The 18,049-nt window shown below is 44.9% G+C and overlaps 1 protein-coding gene across 2 annotated transcripts in view; it reads left to right on the top strand.

The window, feature by feature from the left end:
• The window catches only part of WDR27 (WD repeat domain 27), a 231,932-nt gene that overhangs the window by 17,141 nt on the left and 196,742 nt on the right, over window positions 1-18,049 (top strand). For both annotated transcript variants that reach the window (XM_043511323.1, XM_043511324.1), the window contains 2 exons: window positions 5,307-5,431; window positions 11,861-11,974. In XM_043511323.1, coding sequence (XP_043367258.1) covers window positions 5,307-5,431; window positions 11,861-11,974 — 239 coding nt within the window. The remainder of the gene's footprint in view (window positions 1-5,306; window positions 5,432-11,860; window positions 11,975-18,049) is intronic.

The following is an 18,049-nucleotide window of genomic DNA, read 5'->3' as shown; positions in this document are numbered from 1 at the left end:
AGGGGAAAAATACTTGTTGGCAAAAGACCTACAGACCAGAGAAGACTAGCTGTAACTCCTTGTTCCCAAAAAGTTTCAATGGGAAGTGTTAAATCTGGCCTTCATGATATACTGCAAAGGACATCTTGGGTAGGAAAAAACGGGAAATGGTGACCCTGAGCTTTTGTTGGCCTCAAGTCCACCAGGAAGTGTGGGAGTATTGTGCTTCATGCCCCAATGTCAGTGGGTGAGTCCCAGGAAGGTCCCTAAGGCCACTCTAGTATGTGTCCTCCCCACACACACATTGTAGGGACCCTCTTCAAAAGAGTAGGGATGGATTTAGTAGGGCCACTGGAAAAAGCATGGCAAGGCACCAATATATCTTGGTGATCGTGGACTAAGCTTCATGCTACCCTGAGGCGATACCCCTCTGCTCCACAAAGGCGGCAGTCATCATCACCGAGTTGATAAATGTTTTGCCCAGGTAGGGATTCCTAAAGAAATAATTGCTGGCCAGGGAACCATTTTTGTGTCACAGGTAATGGAAGACCTATGTAACTTGCTGAAGGTGAAAGTCCTAAGAACATTTGTTTATCACTGACAAACTGGTGGAGCGTTTCAATAAAACCACGAAAGAGCTACTTAAGAAGTTTGTGGCCTCCGATCCGCATTAGTGGAATCAGCTCCTACCCTCCCTTCTGTTCTCCATAAGGGAAGTTCCCTAAACTTCTATGGGATTTTCTCCATTTGAGTTGCATTATGGGAGACAGTCCTGGGGAATGTTAAATCTGATGAATGAAGCATGGAAGGGACATGAATCAGTCCACCAACTCAGGACAGTATATACTGTGATTATGAGAGAAGTTAAAGTCCTTGTGTGAGTTTGCAAAGGAGAACTTGTTGAAGACTCAACATGACCAAGAGAAGAACTATAACAATGGTGCCCTATCCGAGAATTCCAAATGGGCCCAGGTGCTGCTTCTGTTACCCAGCTCTGAGTCTAAACTGTTGGCTTGGTGTCAGGGTCTCTTTCAAATAATAAGAAGGTTTGGAGCTGTAGATTATGAAGTTCACCAGCCTGGGAAGAGGTAAGCCTCACAAATCACATCAGTTTACCAAAGATATGGAAAGAACAGGAGCGACTCTTCATCACTCCATTCCCCATTGAGCCTGAACTGTGCCACAGTGGTTCTCCAGTTGGGGACTGTATCAACTGGGGAAGGCTTATGACCCCACAGAAAAAGCAGATACACACTCATCAGCACATTCCCCTGTTTTTGGCACCACCATCTAGTGCTCCATTATATAGAGACTGAACCTGGCCAGAAAGCATGCAACCATTGCCCAGAAAAAATGTGGAAGAGTGTGAGACGAGCTACAGAAAATGTTGGCCATGAGGGGAACCACTAACCCAGGAACCTATCCTTGCAACAAAGCCTATTGCCAACTCTGTCCACATATCTATTCAGGGGATACCATCATAGGGCCTAATCACATCAGCCACACTATTAGAGGCTCGTTCACCTGCACATCTAACAATGTGATATATGCCATCATGTGCCAGCAATTTCCCTCTGCTATGTACATTGGTCAAACTGGACAGTCTCTACATAAAAGAATAAATGGACACAAATCAGACGTCAAGAATTCTAACATTCAAAAACCAGTTGGAGAACACTTCAGTCTCTCTGACTGAAGACCTGAGAGTGACTATTCTTCAACAAAAAACAGACTCCAACGAGAGACTGCTGAATTGGAATTAATTTGCAAACTGGATACAATTAACTTAGGCTTGAATAGAGACTGGGAGTGGATGGGTCATTACACAAAGTAAAACTATTTCCCCATGTTATTCTACCCCCCCCCCACCACACTGTTCCTCAGATGTTCTTGTCAACTGCTGGAAATGGCCCACCTTGATTATCACCACAAAAGGTTTTCTTTCTTCCCCCCATCCTCCCTACCTGCTGGTAATAGCTCATCTTGAGTGATCACTCTCCTTACAGTGTGTATAGTAATACCCATTGTTTCATGTTCTCTGTGTGTGTATATAAATCTCCCCACTGTACTTTCCACTGAAAGCATCCGATGAAGTGAGCTGTAGCACACGAAAGCTTATGCTCTAAGGTGCCACAAGTACTCCTTTTCTTTTTGCGAATACAGACTGAAACGGCTGCTACTCTGAAACAGTGAGTGGTGAAGTCCAATAATGCTTGTACCTAGACAGGACAGCTCAACATGATTCTCCATAGATTTTCAAAAAGTGAATGCAAGATCCAAATTTGATGCCTATCCCATACTGCGGGTCGACGAATTGCTGGAGAGGCTGCCAGGTGTATATTCACCCTTAACCTAACTAAGGGGTACTGGCAGATGCCCATATCCGTGATTCCAGTGAAAAAACGGTCTTTTTTTTTTAATGCTCCCGGGCTTATTCCAGTTTAAAACTATACTCTTAGATCTGCATGGGGCAATGGTTGTGTTCCAGAGGTTAATGGATAAGGTATTGTGCCCCATAGTCAATATATGGCTGCTTATATCGACAATATTGTCAGCTAGAGCAGAACCTGGGACAGCCACATACATCACCTCCCAGTGGTCCCACAGACAGTCCAAGAGGCCAGGCTGACAGCTAACCTGGCTAAAGGTTGATTAGCCAACCGGGAAGTGAACTATCTGGGGTACACTGTGGCTGGAGGACAGCGATGCCCATTAGTAAGGAAGGTAAGGCCTTGTCACAAGGCCAGATCCCCTCTATGAAGAGACAAGTGCACAGCTTCCTGGGGCTAGTGGGATTCTATATGCAGTGGTTCACAAACCTTAGCAACCCAAGGACCCCCATTTTGATTTAAAAATTTTCAGGGCCCCCCTGCCATGCCCCTTCTCTGAGGCCCCACCCCTGCTCATTCCATCCCCCCTCCCGCTGTCGCTCGCTCTCCCCCATCCTCACTAGGCAGGGGCATGAGATTGGGGTGCTGGAGGGGGATGATGGCTCTGGGGTGAGGCTGAGGATGAGGGATTTGCAGTGTAGGAGGGGGCTTAGGGCTGGGGCAGGGGGTTGGAGTGTGGGGGTGAGGGCTCTGGGGTGTGGCTTGGGATGAGGGGTTTGGGATGCAGCAGCGGGCTCAGGGGTGGGGCAACCTGTTGGGGTGTGTGTGGGGATGTGGACTCTGGGAGGGAGTTTGTGTGGGGGAGGGGACTCCGTACTGGGGCAAGGGGTTGGGGTGTGGAAGGTGTTCAGGGTGCGGGGTCCTGGCAGTGCTTACTGTAGCTCCCAGGAAGTGGCTGCCAGGTCCCTGTGACCCCCTAGGTGCATGGGCGGCCCGTGAGTTCTGTGCACTGCCCCCACGCCAGCAGGTGCTGCCCCCGCAGCTCCCATTGGTCGTAGTTCCTGAGCTGGCACTTGGGCGGGGGCAGCGTGCGGAGGCTCCGTGGGCAGCCACAGAGACCTGGCATCCGCTTCCGGGAGCCGCACAGAACCAGGGCAGGTAGGGAGCCTGCCTTAGCCCTGGGCAGGCAACTCTACCAGTGCCTCTTGCACACTGCTGAACAGCTGTTCCCTGACATGCAGGAGGTACTGGGAAGGAGGGGAAGGAGTTGTCAGTGGGGCCTTTGGACCCCCTGGAGTATGCTTGCGGAACCCCAGGGGTCTGCAGACCCCAGTTCGAGAAATGCTGCTCTAGGTTGTTCCTACCCAACTTTGCCACAATAGCTGCACCCCTAACAGGCTAGTAAAAGATGCCACACCCAGAAAGATCCAGTAGACTGTGGCCTATGACAAGGCCTTCCAAGCACTAAACAAAGTCTGGTCCAGGAACCTGTTTTATTACACCTTGACTTTTTAAAACCTTTTATTTTACAAACAGACACATTGGATGTTGATCTTGGAGATGGACGGTTGCTTCTCTCCCCCTACTTCTTGCATCCTATCCTATATCATAGCAGGAAGCTGTTTCCTTGAGAAGTCCCCTATTCAGTGAAAGAGAAGGTGCTGTAATGGTAAAGTTGGCTGTTGAGGCCTGGCTTTGCTTCCTGTGGGACCAGCCATTCCAGCTAGTGACAGATCACGACCCCTATGATGGCTACATTCTATAAAGGATCACAACCACTGACTCATGTAGTGGTATTTGTCCTGTCAACTATACCGTTTTGAAGTACTGCATTGACCCAGTAAAGGTCATAAAAATGCAGCCTTCTTTTCCTGAGACTGAGGGAACTGTCAATACAAGCAGGCCCGGTGACTGAAAAATTATGGGGAAGGGTGTGTGATGCAGTCCACATGCTTCACACTGAAGCAAGGTAGGGAGTAGACCAATATTGGACTAGGGAGGTTTTGCCCTTCAACAAGTGCAAGGCATATTCCCAGTGGAGGAAGAGTGTAAAAGAGCACTGGTAGCACAGGAAAAAGTGGGGAGTGAGCTGCATATGGAATCAGGAAGCGTGGCTGATGCTGAGAGCTGTGTGGGGAGCGGCAACAGCTTTATGAAGGCTGCGCTAACAGGAGGGACTTCGCTGCCCCCTCCTCTGGGATTTGAAGGCCTTAAGCAAAATTGACCGAACACAGACAGACTGAAGAGAGTCTGCTAAACCAGTAATCACGCCCTAAGGAGGAGATTCAGACTGGTATGAAGTGACCCAAGTGGAAACATATTTTGGGGTAGCTCAGTAACTGGAGCTGGGCACTTTGATATACGCTAGGGCCCTCGGATCTGGTGGAGTGGGTGGGCCCAGGTCCCCCTACCTTGGGCCCCACTTTCCCCTGGCTCCCTTGAAGTAACCAAGCTCTGGGGGAGCAATCGCAGCACAAGGGGGTGATTGAGGCCACAGCTGGTGCTCTCTCGGACAACTAGAGCAGCAGAAACTGTAAAGCGATGACCAGACCACTAGGCAAGCTGGTCATGAGACCTTCCTGCTATAGATATACAAGTTAACTTGTAAGATGTCTTTCCCTCCTCCCCCCCAATATTCTGTTATAAAAAGACAAAAAATGGAAAGCTATTGTTGGCTAAATTTGAAAACTGGATGACTTAAATGTTTTTAGTATAAAATTGAGCAAACAATTCATTCAGATGGTTCCCTAGAAGTTGTCTCCTGAATGTTAATTTTAAATTTGGAGATGAAAAGTAGTAATTAAAGAGTGAAATAAAGGGAATAAAGTCCTGTTTTAAATGAAAAGCGCAATACATCCTTAACTTTTGAGTGGCTATTGACCTGTAGTAGCCATTCAGTTACTAAATTTATAGTTATGCTTTAAATTTAATACTATATTGAAGTGTTTGAATTTTTGTTTTTATGACACAATACTAATCTTTTAAAAATTATTATAGGGTTAATGCCTCGAGGAATTGTTATAGGAACTCTTTTGGGAATGGTGCTTTATGTACGATTTAGTCCAGATGACCAGACTGTGGCAGTATGTGCTGGAAATCGGATATATATGTTAAATGCAAAGGTGAGTTGTCTTTTCTCTTGAAAATAGATGTTCAAGATTCTAGAAACATGTTCACTTTCAAATTAAACCATACTAATTAAAAGCAACATGTTTTTCAGAAAACCTAATACTTATTGAGCAAAAATGTTCATCTGCTTGTAGATGAAAATTGGCATGGTCTAATGTGTGACATTAGTATATATCCCAGACAAAAGACAATATTAAGATGAAGTTACGGTTCAGAGTATGCATCAGTAACTTAAGGGTAGAAAACATTATAGGGATGTTGTAACTATTCCCAAATTAAGCATTATAAACTGAGGAAATTCAGAATTAAGGTTACTTTTAAAGAAATCATCATAAAGCCATCGCAGTTAGTACATTACTTGTGTGCCTGCATATTAGGCTCCTTGCGTCAATGCTGCAGGTGTTCACCAGGAGTGCTTTTGTCAATGCCCAGTGTTGTGCACCATGGGTAGGTATCCCAGTGTGCAACTTGTCACTATCCAGTGCAATGTCTTTGGGAAAGTTTTGGCAATGCGTGGCGAAGCAGAAACAAGTCGTGTATGGGTGACTGGGAGCAAAGGGTCAACTTCCCAGCATGCAACTTTCTCCATCCCATAATGTCATCTATATCCCATAATTTTTGTGCCTTATTAAAAAATCCATAAACCTGCACGGCCCTCCTTGCTGTCATCCATCTCTCACAGAAAAATGGAATGTGCACAGCTCTTTATTACTGTCATGAGCATAGCAAGCACAAGACACAGAATCCTCCGGTATTTGCAGAGCTGCAAGAAGAACCAAATCAGGGGGACAGGACAATTTCATGGAGGACACACTGCTGTGGGACATGACGAAAATTCAAGGTTGTTGGGAGACATTCATTCATGGAGCAGCTGCAGACAGTGAAGTGCTGCTTCTCGGCCCGAGAAACGAGCACTGATTGGTTGGATCACATTGTAATGTAGGCTTGTGATGATGAGTAGTGACTGCAGAACTTTTTGGATGAGCAAGGCCACATTCCTGGATCTGTGTTGCACTCACTCCAGCTCTCCAGTGCACAGACATCAGAATAAGAGCAGCACTGACAGTGAAGATGAGTGGCAATCTTACTGTGGAAACTTGCAATGCTTGATTGCTACCAGTCAGTGGGAAATCATTTTGGAGTTGGAAAATCCGTTGTATGGGCTGTTGACACCATAGACGTTGACTCTGTGGGTGCTGCGGGACTGCAGCACCCATGGGGAAAAATTAGCGAGTGCTCTGCACCCACCGTATAGCCAAGCTCCCACCGCCCCCTTCTTCTCCTCCTCCTCTCCCTGAGCTCACCACATCCCCGCTCCTCCCCCTCCCAGTACTTCCTGCCCGCTGCCTAACAGCTGCTTGGTGGCACTTAGGACTTTCCAGGAGGGAGAGGGAGGAGTGGGGACACGGTGCGCTCAGGGTCGGAAGCAGTAAAGAGGCGGGGCAGGGGCGGTGACTTGGGGGAAGGGGGTGGAATTGGGGTGAGGCGAGGGTGGTGTAGGGGCAGGGCCAGGGGCGGGGGGGTCGGCACCTATGGTTGACATGCAAATATGCGGGGCCATTAATTCCTTCCTGCTCTTGGCAATATGCAGGATGTAATGGATGGATTTTCAGTAATGGAGTTCCTGAACTGTGATGGAGTGATAGATGGCACACACATCCCTATTTTAGCACCAGGCCACCTTGCCCCAGAGTGCATCAACAGAAAGAGCTACTTTTCTATGGTTATGCAAGTGTTGGTGGATCACTGAGGATGCTTCACCAACATCGACATTGGCTGGTCAGGGAAGGTATATGATGCTTGCCTTTTTAAGAACACAGGACTGTTAAAGTTACAAGCAGGGACTTTCTTTCCCGACTGGTGGATTAACATTGGTGATGTTGAAATGCCAATAGTGATCCTGGGGGCCCAGCCTAACCTTTGTTCCTGTGGCTCATGAATCTGTACACTGGCCACCTCAATAGCACCAAGGAAAGATTCAACTACCAGCCCAGCAGGTGTAGAATGATAATTGAATGTGCTTTTGGTAGATTGAAAAGACAATGACATTGTTTCCTCACAAGACTGGATGTCAGTGAGAAAAATAATCCCAGTGGTTATAGCTGCCTGTTATGTCCTGCATAATATCTGTGAGGCAAAGGGGAAAAAATTGCCACTGTGGTGAATGCAGAGGAAGGAGCTTCAGTAAGTGTGCAAAGGTGAAGCAGCTGTTTACTGAGCTTGAACAACCAGACACAAGGGCTATTAGAAAAGCTCAACATGGAGCCATACAATTCAGAGTCCTTTAAAGAGCACTTTAACAGAGAGCCACAGCAGTGTGTGGTGGTGAACTGTGTTCTACCTGGCCCTGCAGTTTTGGAGTCTGTTAGGAATTGTGTGGTGCTTGGTACACATCTATGACTATAACACTGTCAATGCACCTATTGATTTTGTGGTGCTTGTTGTACATTTATGATTTGATTATTACAGTGTTGGTCCCTGTTCCTGTGAAATGTCATATTGTACAATAACAACTAAGTGGGTGCTTTCAGTACCTCTTGGCAGCATATGTTGTGATCTAATGAAGATAAATTATTTTCCAAACAGAATTTAATTGAGTAACAAAACAACTGCAAAAAAAATCTATGCAATTTTAAAGCAAATACATTTTAAAAACTTAAGTTCTGGTCCAGTAATTTATTAAGGGGAAATAACATTCATGTCCATTTTGGCTACACATACAGCAATTGTGGCTCGCACAGGTCAGTGTATGTGAAACTGTGATTGTCCTTACTGTCCCCCAGTGTGGAGTGGTAGGGGTAGAGATGTGGCCCCTAGTGCCATGTGGAATCTTGAGAGTGCTGTAATGGAGTTCTGCATGGACTGCAAAGATAGGCAAGCCTGTGGTTGTTGAACCTGTAGGTCCACAAGAGTCTGCAGCATCAGTGTTTGCTGCCGGCGAAGCCCCATTATGTCGTGGTGCATCTCCTCCTTTTTGCTGCAGGGACTTCTAGGCCTTTCTCTTGTTTATTTCCTTCTCCACACAGTCTGCAATATTCAACCTGCAGGCCTTCTATTGTGGTCTGGTACAGCTGTGGCTTGCAGGATCTCTCTGAACATGTCATCCTGAGTCCTCTGCTTTCTCCTCCTTATCTGGCTAAGACATGCTGCAGGTGCAGAAAGGGATCCCCTCAAGGGTGCAATGACAACTGCTGAAGTATCTTTGTCGGTATAGTCACAAAGAAAGCGAAAATTAAGATTCAAAACACCCTTCCCTTGCCCCCTTAAAGTTTTAAAGAAGACATGATTATTGACTCTTGTACTTCAGAGTGTTTGTGCACGACACCACTCACAGTACCAGCCATGGTTAGTATGGCCCATCAGGGGCAAGGGAAAATGAGTAGGGATTTGCTTAGTTATCTGAAACTATTTGCATAGGGCAATGACACTGAATACTGGCACCGTTTTCCACATGTGGTGGTGATTTTAGTCAATATCTCACTTCTGAGAATAACAAGGGGACAAAGAGGACAGCTGCTGCTGGTGTCCCTATCATGGATCCGCAGGATTGGTGCTACCTCCCCAGCTTTGAAACAGTCTCTAGGAGGAACTCTTTCTGTGTGTCAGACCCCCAAGGGGCCTCATTCTTCCTCCAGGGTAGACCACACAGCCTCAACTTTAGGACTCCAGCACTCCTGCTTCACACCATGAGCTCTGTTTAGCAAATCCAGATGTGATAGGCTCCTGTTGGAGACTTGCACACTCTTCAGGGATTAATGCACCCTCTGAAGCATTTGTAGTGACACTCAAACAGTGTTACCAAAACAGTAGGGTTGATTAGTTAACTGGAATACAGCATAGGAAGTCCTCCAGGTTAGCATAGAGAACTGAAGGTTAAAGCATAGCCCAAGTCCATTCTGGTTACCCCTGAGACCAACCATGCTGTAGTGAACCCAGTTGTTCAAATTCTGTCTGTTTCTTAGTCCAACCTCTTTGGTCAGATTCCAAGTGAGACCCCCCCCCCCCCCTTCCAGCAGCCAACCCTTATCCTCCCACTTCCCCAGTCCTTTGTTCTCAAGCTGGGGGCTGTTGCTCAATTTCGCTGCTGAGAAATGTGGAAATCCATCTCCTTTTGGGTTGCTAGGTGTCCATTGTCTTCTTGAATTCTCCATTGATAGGGGGTTGGCCTCAGCCAGTCTTTTTTTCTTTTTCTTTTTCCCCCAATGACCCATTTAGCCTCAGACATCAAGGCAACAATCATACCATTGTGTCTTAGCCTGCCCTGAAAGCAAACAGTCCTTTTCTACCCCTGAGTAACAATTAAGCACATATGGGAAACTGAGGCGTGCATATAGGGTTCATACAATTATTACAGAAATGTCCACTTTGCCAGTTCTAAAGGCACCTGGCCTATTTGCCACTAGCCTGTTAACTTAGGCAGGCACCACTGCAGTAGTCGCAGGCTGGCATGAGAAAGTTTCATACTGCGGAAGAAGAAATAAGGCTGCCATCCCTAGAAGCCTTCAGGAGAGGATTGCAGAGTACTTCTATGAAAGTTTCATCAGGCTCTCTCAGGAGGATGCAAGGGACATTGCTGTGTACATCAACAACCTACTCTGCATGTCCCCTTCCTCTCTCAGCCTGATTCTACAGGGGAATAAAAGCAGATAACAGTTCTACGTCTTTGTTGTACCACTGCCTCTTCTAGTATGAGTAAATTAAGTCAGTAGCTGTGTCCTGCTAAGTTGGAGGTGCCATTACTGTAATGGAAATTAATGTACATATTTACCCACAGTTCCTTCACTACAATCCAATCAGTTCTGACAGTCGAGTACAGGTTACCTTGGCTTGTAATGCTTGGTTCTGAGATAATTACAACATTCCTGTAATGTTTTTTACTCCACAGTTATGGATATTTATTCTCAACCATAACTTCTTTTTAATATGCAGCTTTTTATGTGCGAATTTCCTTATATTTTTAATTACTAAAAGATTCATACACAAACACTAAACAAAAAACCCAAAGATGAATGCTCCCATGCAGTATCTCTAAGGTTCTGAGGATATATAGTATCAGTCTTAAATAATGTTTTTAATTTGAATTTTTAAGGGCAGATACACCACTACCCCAAAGTAACTAGAGTGGATTAGCTAGTCACCAGAGAAGCAGAAAGCAGACAAAGCATACTAGTAAATCTATCCCTTAATTTGCAGTTGACTTAATGGCTTGCTGCATTAGTGAGACTGGTGCCTTGTTGCAGTTCTCTCAGATGTGTTGCCTTAATGTACAGTGTAGCTGAGGCAATGGTGCCATTGGAACCTTTCAAACTCTTATGACCAAGCTAGCATGCTGCCCAACTATTATTGCTCTTTAAAGATTCCATGTTACCTAGCAGTAAGAACTGTTGACACATGTCCAGTCTCCCTCATACTACAACCAATATAATTGTTACATGCAAATTAGGTGTACAGGAGGTGGTGATTGGTCAAGATACTTTTTATATCACAGTGGCCTCTTTTAAGAGTTACTTGAGCTATTGACTTGAGTCTGTGTACCTTATTTAATCATAGCAGTTAGGTACAACAATTATTAATAATTTTGTTTAATTACAACCTGACTTCAAATATGCACAGGATTTCAATTAATTTTAACTATATGGAAAGTTTGTCTGTTTTATTTCATTGTTAAGATATTTTTTGATAAAGAAAAGATTGGCTCAGATGCTACATTTCTTAAAGGACCCATTTTTGAATAGTTTTAATTCCAACTAATAGATTTATTTGTAAATTCTCGGAAAAAAAAATTTTGTACTCACAGTAAGTGTGGTAAATTTGGAGAGGATACACTGAATTTTTCATATTAAACAGAGGTTGAATCCCCAATTTAAGTGTAAAATAGAACTCAGTAAAACATAATGGAATTGCAGTGCCTCTATAACTTTGTGTTGTGACCTAGACTCACACTGGAAATAAATTGTAAACAATTATTATATGATTTTGAGAGCAGAATTGGTGCCAAGAAAAATATAGCCTGGTATCAGCCTTTAAGAAGTTGGGAGAGGGAACGGGAGGAAGGAAAAATTAAAAAAAAAATACAGGCATGTTGTTTTATTCTCATTACTGGGGAAAACATTAGTACAAATGATAAGGTGTTTAAGTGTGTAAGTCCATTGAGGATAATAACATAGAAATTTATAGATGAATCTGAAAGCATTTTTATACGTTATGATGTTTGGAGAAGGGAATACAATAGACATAGTGATTTTTGCCAGTGACACAATACATTCGGGAGTAAGAAAACAGGTGTACGTGAAATAGTATAACGTGCCCCAGTTTGACATTCTTTTTGTAGTGGGTATTTTTTAATTACTTAAGTCAGAATAAATGAAACTTTTTTATTTTGAAGTTTGATCTACTTTTCTTTCTTGTTCAACTAATCACAGAATGAGGCTATATTAACTGAGTTGGAAGGCCATCTGGCTCCAGTGACTGCAGCTGAGTTTTGCACCTGGGAGAGAAATATGCTTATATCAGTCTCTGAAGACAGAAGCTTTAAGGTAAGGAAAGCGTACTCTACTTTTAACAAATGTAGTCTCTTTGGAGTAAAATGGGCATTTTTTCCCTTTAAATACTTAACATAAGAATGGCCATACTGGGTTAGATCAGTGGTCCATCTAGCCCAGTATACGATCTTCCAACAGTAGCTGATGCCAGATGCTTAAGAAGGAATGAATAGAACATGACAATATATTTAGAGATATCTAGTCGTCTAGTCCCAGCTTCTGGTAGTCAGAGGTCTAGGGATGCCCAGAGCATGGGACTGTGTACCTGACCATCTTGGCTAATTTCCATGGATGGACCTATCCTCCAGGAACTTTGTTGCCCTTCTCTGTACTTTTTTGTTATGGGGCGACCTGAAATGCACAAAGTATTGATGGTGTGGCATTATATTTTCTGTCTGATTCTCCAATGCTTCCTAACATTCTGTTAGCTTTTTGACTGCCACGGCAAACTGAGCAGATGTTTTCAGAAAACTATCCACAGTCACTCCAAGATCTCCTTCTTGAATGGAAACAGCTAATTTAGACCCATCATTCTGTATGTGTAGTTGGAATTGTGTTTTCTGATGTGCATTACTTTTATCAACATTGATATTTAATCAAGATGGTATAAAACAAATACTCATTGATTCCCTGCTCCTTAGTTAAACTGGTTGGGAATTTTCCTCAAAATGATTTTTTGAAGGAAAAAATTCAGTTTCCACAAAATCAAAATTTTCCATCAGCAAAATCTAAATGAAATATTTTGCTTCAGGTTTGTTTGACCCTAATTGAAATATTTCAGTTTGTTTAACTGAACAGAAAAGTTTGATGTTGATTAGTGTGAAATGAAACTGCATCTTCCTATACTGCTGCAGTGTCTCCTGGGAGTTTTAGTTTAGGAATTTTAGTTTGGATGCTTCATACCCACATTCTCTCCTATGGCCAGACTACATCTTCCATGATGCTCTGTGGTCTATCCTTTGCTCAAGTTACGTGATGGGGAAAGTAGACTGGCTGGAGAGGCCAACCCATAGGGAAAAATTGGAGCCTGAGACAAGTCCCATGAGGTACTGTGGTACCTGAGGAAGATGCAGTTTAATGTCAAACTAACTCAAAACATCATGTTCCAAGTCAGTTAAACACACTGAAATAAAATGTTTCAATGCAGGAATGTCAAAATGTTTCATTTTATTTTGACATTTCTGAATAAAATTCTTTTGTGACTTTCTATTCAGTGAAAATTTTTGTTTTGACTTCTTATTTCAAATTAGGACAAAAACAAATGTTAAAATATTGGAATTTCCTGCAGGATGGAAATTTGGCTTTTCATTCAGATCTAGTCCTTTAATTTATATTGGTGAAAAAAATAAGTGCATGTGTGGGGATAGTCCAGATCTTGTGGAAAGGAGTATATTGTCAAGAAAATATATCTGCAGAAAAAATTGCCTGTAGTTGTTACTTAGCTCTCATTTTGGTGTCCTTGCACTGCAGTGCAGGGGTGAGCCCTGCACATTAGTTGCAGGAAGGTGGCTTTGCCCATCTGAAAGTTCCGCAGCCACTGCTCATCATCCCATATCTGCATCACAATCCAATCCCATGACTCAGTGCTTGTTTCCCGAGTCCAATAGTAACGGTCCACCATATGAAGCTGCTTAGTGAATGACAACATCAGTCTTGAATTGTTTCTTTCCGTGGCACACAGCAGGGCAGGCGCCACAGATTCTTTTTCAGATTTGCAGCTCATGAAATACTGCAGGTTCAGCCACATTGTGTTCATAGTACTCATCACAAGACTGGAGTGTAGTGCAGTATCCGTGCTTTTAGAGATGGTGGGTCCACAGTTTACAAGGGCCAGTTGAAAAACAGTGTGAAACGTAGTCAGAAGCCCACGGAATGATGGGATGGAAAAAACTCTATCATGGGATGGTGAGCCCGCCTCCAGGATGCTCTGCAATCCATTCCCAGAACTCTTAGCCATAGACACGGAGTTTCTAATCTGCTGGGGGGTGCTCCACTCAGGCTCTGCCCAGGCCCCGCCCCCACTCCATCCCTTCCCCCAATGCCCCACCCCCAGCCTGTTTCTTCCCACTCCCGTTCCAACCTGCCTCTTTCTGCCCCACCTCTTTCCCGACCAGTCGTGCCCCCTCCCCTGAGCGCGCTGCAGCCTTGCTCCTTCTCACCTCCAGCACCTCCTGATGCTGTGAAACAGCTGATCCGTGGCAGGCGGTAGGTGCTGGGAGGGAGGGGGAGGTGCTGATTGGTGGGGCCTGCTGGCGGGCAAGGAGGCTCTGGGTGGAGGGGGAGGTTCTGATGGGGGGTTGCTGGTGGGTGCTAAGCACTCACCAATTTTTTTTTCCTTTCGGTGCTCCAGCCTATGCTCTTAGCAGCAGAAGGTGGCGATTTGCACAGTGGGATAGATACCCATGGTGTACTGCTCTCTCTGTTGGTACTAGAGCACCACCTGTAGACGCGCTTTGCTGACGCAAGGAGCGTTATGTGAACATCGATGGGACTTAAGTCGATTTAGGCCATGTCTATGCTACAAACTTAGGTATGAAATGTAGCAATTACTCAAGAAGGCTTCAATACAAGTTTATGAATTTTTTAAATATAATTTCTCCCTCCTAATTAAGTCTAACAAATACTGTAGTGGCAAGTCTTGAATTGTTTTGAGACTGTACTTATAAAAAAAGTAATACTCAAATATTGTAGCTGGAACATTAGCCACAATTAAGGTTGAACAAGATTTTCCATTCTAAGCCATTGTTTAGAATTAGTCATTACTTCCTTTCGCTTTTAGGTTTTGGATTGAAATTTCCCAGGCTAATTCTATACCTGAAAAGAATATATTTTTGAAAGTTTGTAAAACTTTGTCCATTTCAAAGTATGAGAACAGAGGAAAACACACTTTGTTCCATTATTAAAACATTCTTGTAACTTTTTGAACAGTTCTGAAATGGCTGGAGACAGGTTTTTTTAATTTGTCTAATTTAAATTCTGTCACTGAGGCCTGCTCTACACTAAAGAGAAAGGCATCTTATGTCGACCTAGTAGTGTCAGTACGCTACAATGTTCCTCTTGCTGACATCACTTGCCTGCTACATTGATTTAATAACTCCTCCTCTGTGAGAGGCGAATGCTTAAGTTAGGTCAATTTAGTGGCAGTGGAGACCCTGCATTGCTACCTAGCAACTGTGCAGCTGAGCATGCCAGCTACATGCTCCTGCCTGGACTGCACAGGAAGTGGTGGATCTCCTGGGTCCATGGGGAGAAGAGGCTGTACAGGCACAAATCTGATCCAGCCATAGAAATGTGAACATCTACGAGCAGATCGCTCAGGCCACGGGGGAGAAGGGCTACAAGAGGGACCTGCAGCAGTGTTGTGTGAAAGCCAAAGAGGTGTGGCAGGTGTACCAAAAGGCAACGGAGGCAAGCAGTCACTCTGGTGTGGTGCTGCTGTAGGCTGATCTATAGATTATGAATAGGGCTTCGTGTCTGTCACGGAGATTGCGGAAGTCACGGATTCCATGACTTTCCGTGACTGCCATGACTTCTGCAGTGGCCAGTGTGGCTGACCCCAGGGCCACCCAAGCAGCTGGCCCCACAGACAGGTCCTCAGGCGTCCCTGGGGACAGCCACACCGGCTGTCGCTGGAGCGGCTCTGCAGCCGGGTCCCGGGGGCGGATGGAGGAGCTGCTTCTCAGTGGCCCCTGTCAGCTGGTGCCTCCCGAGCAGTTGGCCCCCCCAGACCCTCCCAGCTAAGATTTATACTACAGATCATGGGTCGGGAATTTCTGTTTATTTCTGCAGTTCAGAGAGCTGCAGCGGCACAGGAGCTAGCAAACAGAGCGCTAAAGAGGGGAGTTTGAGTGGGAGTTCTGTTGGAGGAGAAGGTAGTTGTACTTGGTTTTGTATTTTTAGTATTTGTATTTGTGTGTGTGTGTGTGTAGGGGTTTTGTGCTGGGAGAGCAGCTGAGCCTGATTAGGGGGTGGGGCTTTGTGCTGAGAGAGCAGCTGAGCCCTGCCTAGGGGGTGGGGCTTCTGACTAGGGGCCCTATAAAGGTAGCAAGCCAGTCAGGCAGCGGCACAGGAGCTAGCAAACAGAGCTCTAAACAGGGGAGTTTGAGTGGGAGTTTGAAAGGGGAGTTTGGATTGTGGTGCTTGTTTGGGGTTTGCTTTTGCTGGGGGGTTGTGGTCTTTTTGGTGTGGCTTGTGTTTCCCAGATTAACAGGATTTAGGTGGGAAGGAGATGACAGATACAGAGGCAGCTGTGGGAGTGACTCCTGCAGTGAAAGACGCATTGAGGATGACTGGATGTGGAAGCTGTGGTATGTACATGATACTGGAGGGGGGAACCGGTAAGAGTTTTTTCTGCATAAAATGCTGTCTGATAGAGCTGATGGAGGAAAAGATCCGAGGTTTGGAAATGCAGGTGGAAAGTCTGGTTGAGTTTAGGAAGGGGTTTGAGCAGATGATGGAGCAAAGATATGAGGTATCTGAAGGGAAAAGCTCAGACTCACAGATGGAACCAGGGCTGGGGAATTTTGAGGAGAGACTGGATGAGGAAAGTGGTCAGTGGAAACATGTGACTCAAAGAACCAGGCAGAGAAAAAGACGGGCTAGTGAAGGAGAAATAGAGCTTAGGAACAGGTTTGCAGAGTTGGAAAATGAAGAAGGGGCTCAGGAGGTACTTGTTAAAGGTGGAAGGGTAAGGAAGAAGAGAAGAGAGGCTAGTCCTATAGAAAAAGGGGAAGAGTCAAGGGAGACTATACCAAATATGAGCCCCAGGAGGATACAGGATGGGTTGAAGAAGATTGTAAGGGAAAATAGGAATGGAAAGAACTTGCAGCCAGAGAGAACAGGGGAGACACTGGAGAATAGCACTGTCACCAGGAAAAGGCAGGTCTATGTGATCGGGGACTCTTTATTGAGAAGAATAGACAGGCCTGTAACTAGAGCTGATCCTGAGAATAGAAGGGTGTGCCGTCTTCCGGGTGCTAAGATACGGGATGTAGACCTGAGGTTGAAAAGGATCCTAAAGGGAGCGGGAAAGAATCCCCTAATTATCCTTCATGTGGGAACAAATGATACGGCTAGATTCTCACTGGAACGTATTAAGGGAGACTATGCTAGGCTGGGGAAGACGCTTAAGGAAATTGAGGCTCAGGTGATCTTTAGCGGGATCCTTCCTGTTCCTAGAGAAGGGCAACAAAGGTCTGACAAGATTATGACTGTCAACAGATGGCTTAGGCAGTGGTGCTATAAGGAGGGCTTTGGGATGTATGACCACTGGGAGGCATTCATGGACAGAGGTCAGTTCTCTCGGGATGGACTTCATCTGAGTAGGGAAGGAAATAGACTTCTAGGATCGAGGCTGGCACAACTGATAAGGAGAGCTTTAAACTAGGAATTGGGGGGAGATGGATGGGAGACGTCCAGAAAATCTCCACGCCAGATTTTAGCATTGAGAGGGAAGAAGATGAAGTAAGAATGGATACAGCCGTGGGTAGGAGAATGTATATAAGGAGTGAGGGCGGTGTGGATACTAGTCTAATAGGTTATACTGGCTGTAGAATGACTGTGCCTAATAGGGTACAAAATGTGAGCGAAGCCAAACAGCAAAAATTAAGATGTTTGTACACCAATGCGAGGAGTCTAGGTAACAAAATGGAGGAACTAGAGCTACTGGTGCAGGAAGTGAAACCAGATATTATAGGGATAACAGAAACATGGTGGAATAGTAGTCATGACTGGACTACAGGAATTGAAGGGTATGTGCTCTTCAGGAAAGACAGAAACAAAGGTAAAGGGGGTGGAGTAGCATTGTATATCAATGATGAGGTAGAATGTAAAGAAATAAGAAGCGATGCAATGGATAAGACAGAGTCTGTCTGGGCAAAAATTACATTGGGGAAGAAAACTAGTAAAGCCTCTCCTACGATAGTGCTTGGGGTGTGCTATAGACCTCCGGGATCTAATTTGGATATGGATACAGCCCTTTTTAATGTCTTTAATAAAGTAAATACTAATGGAAACTGCATGATCATGGGAGACTTTAACTTCCCAGATATAGACTGGAGGACCAGTGCT

The sequence above is a fragment of the Dermochelys coriacea genome, chromosome 3, assembly GCF_009764565.3.
Source record: "Dermochelys coriacea isolate rDerCor1 chromosome 3, rDerCor1.pri.v4, whole genome shotgun sequence".
Lineage (NCBI taxonomy): Eukaryota > Metazoa > Chordata > Testudines > Dermochelyidae > Dermochelys > Dermochelys coriacea.
The sequence above is the reverse complement of the archived record's forward strand: the minus strand, read 5'-3'. Positions and strand labels throughout refer to the sequence as shown.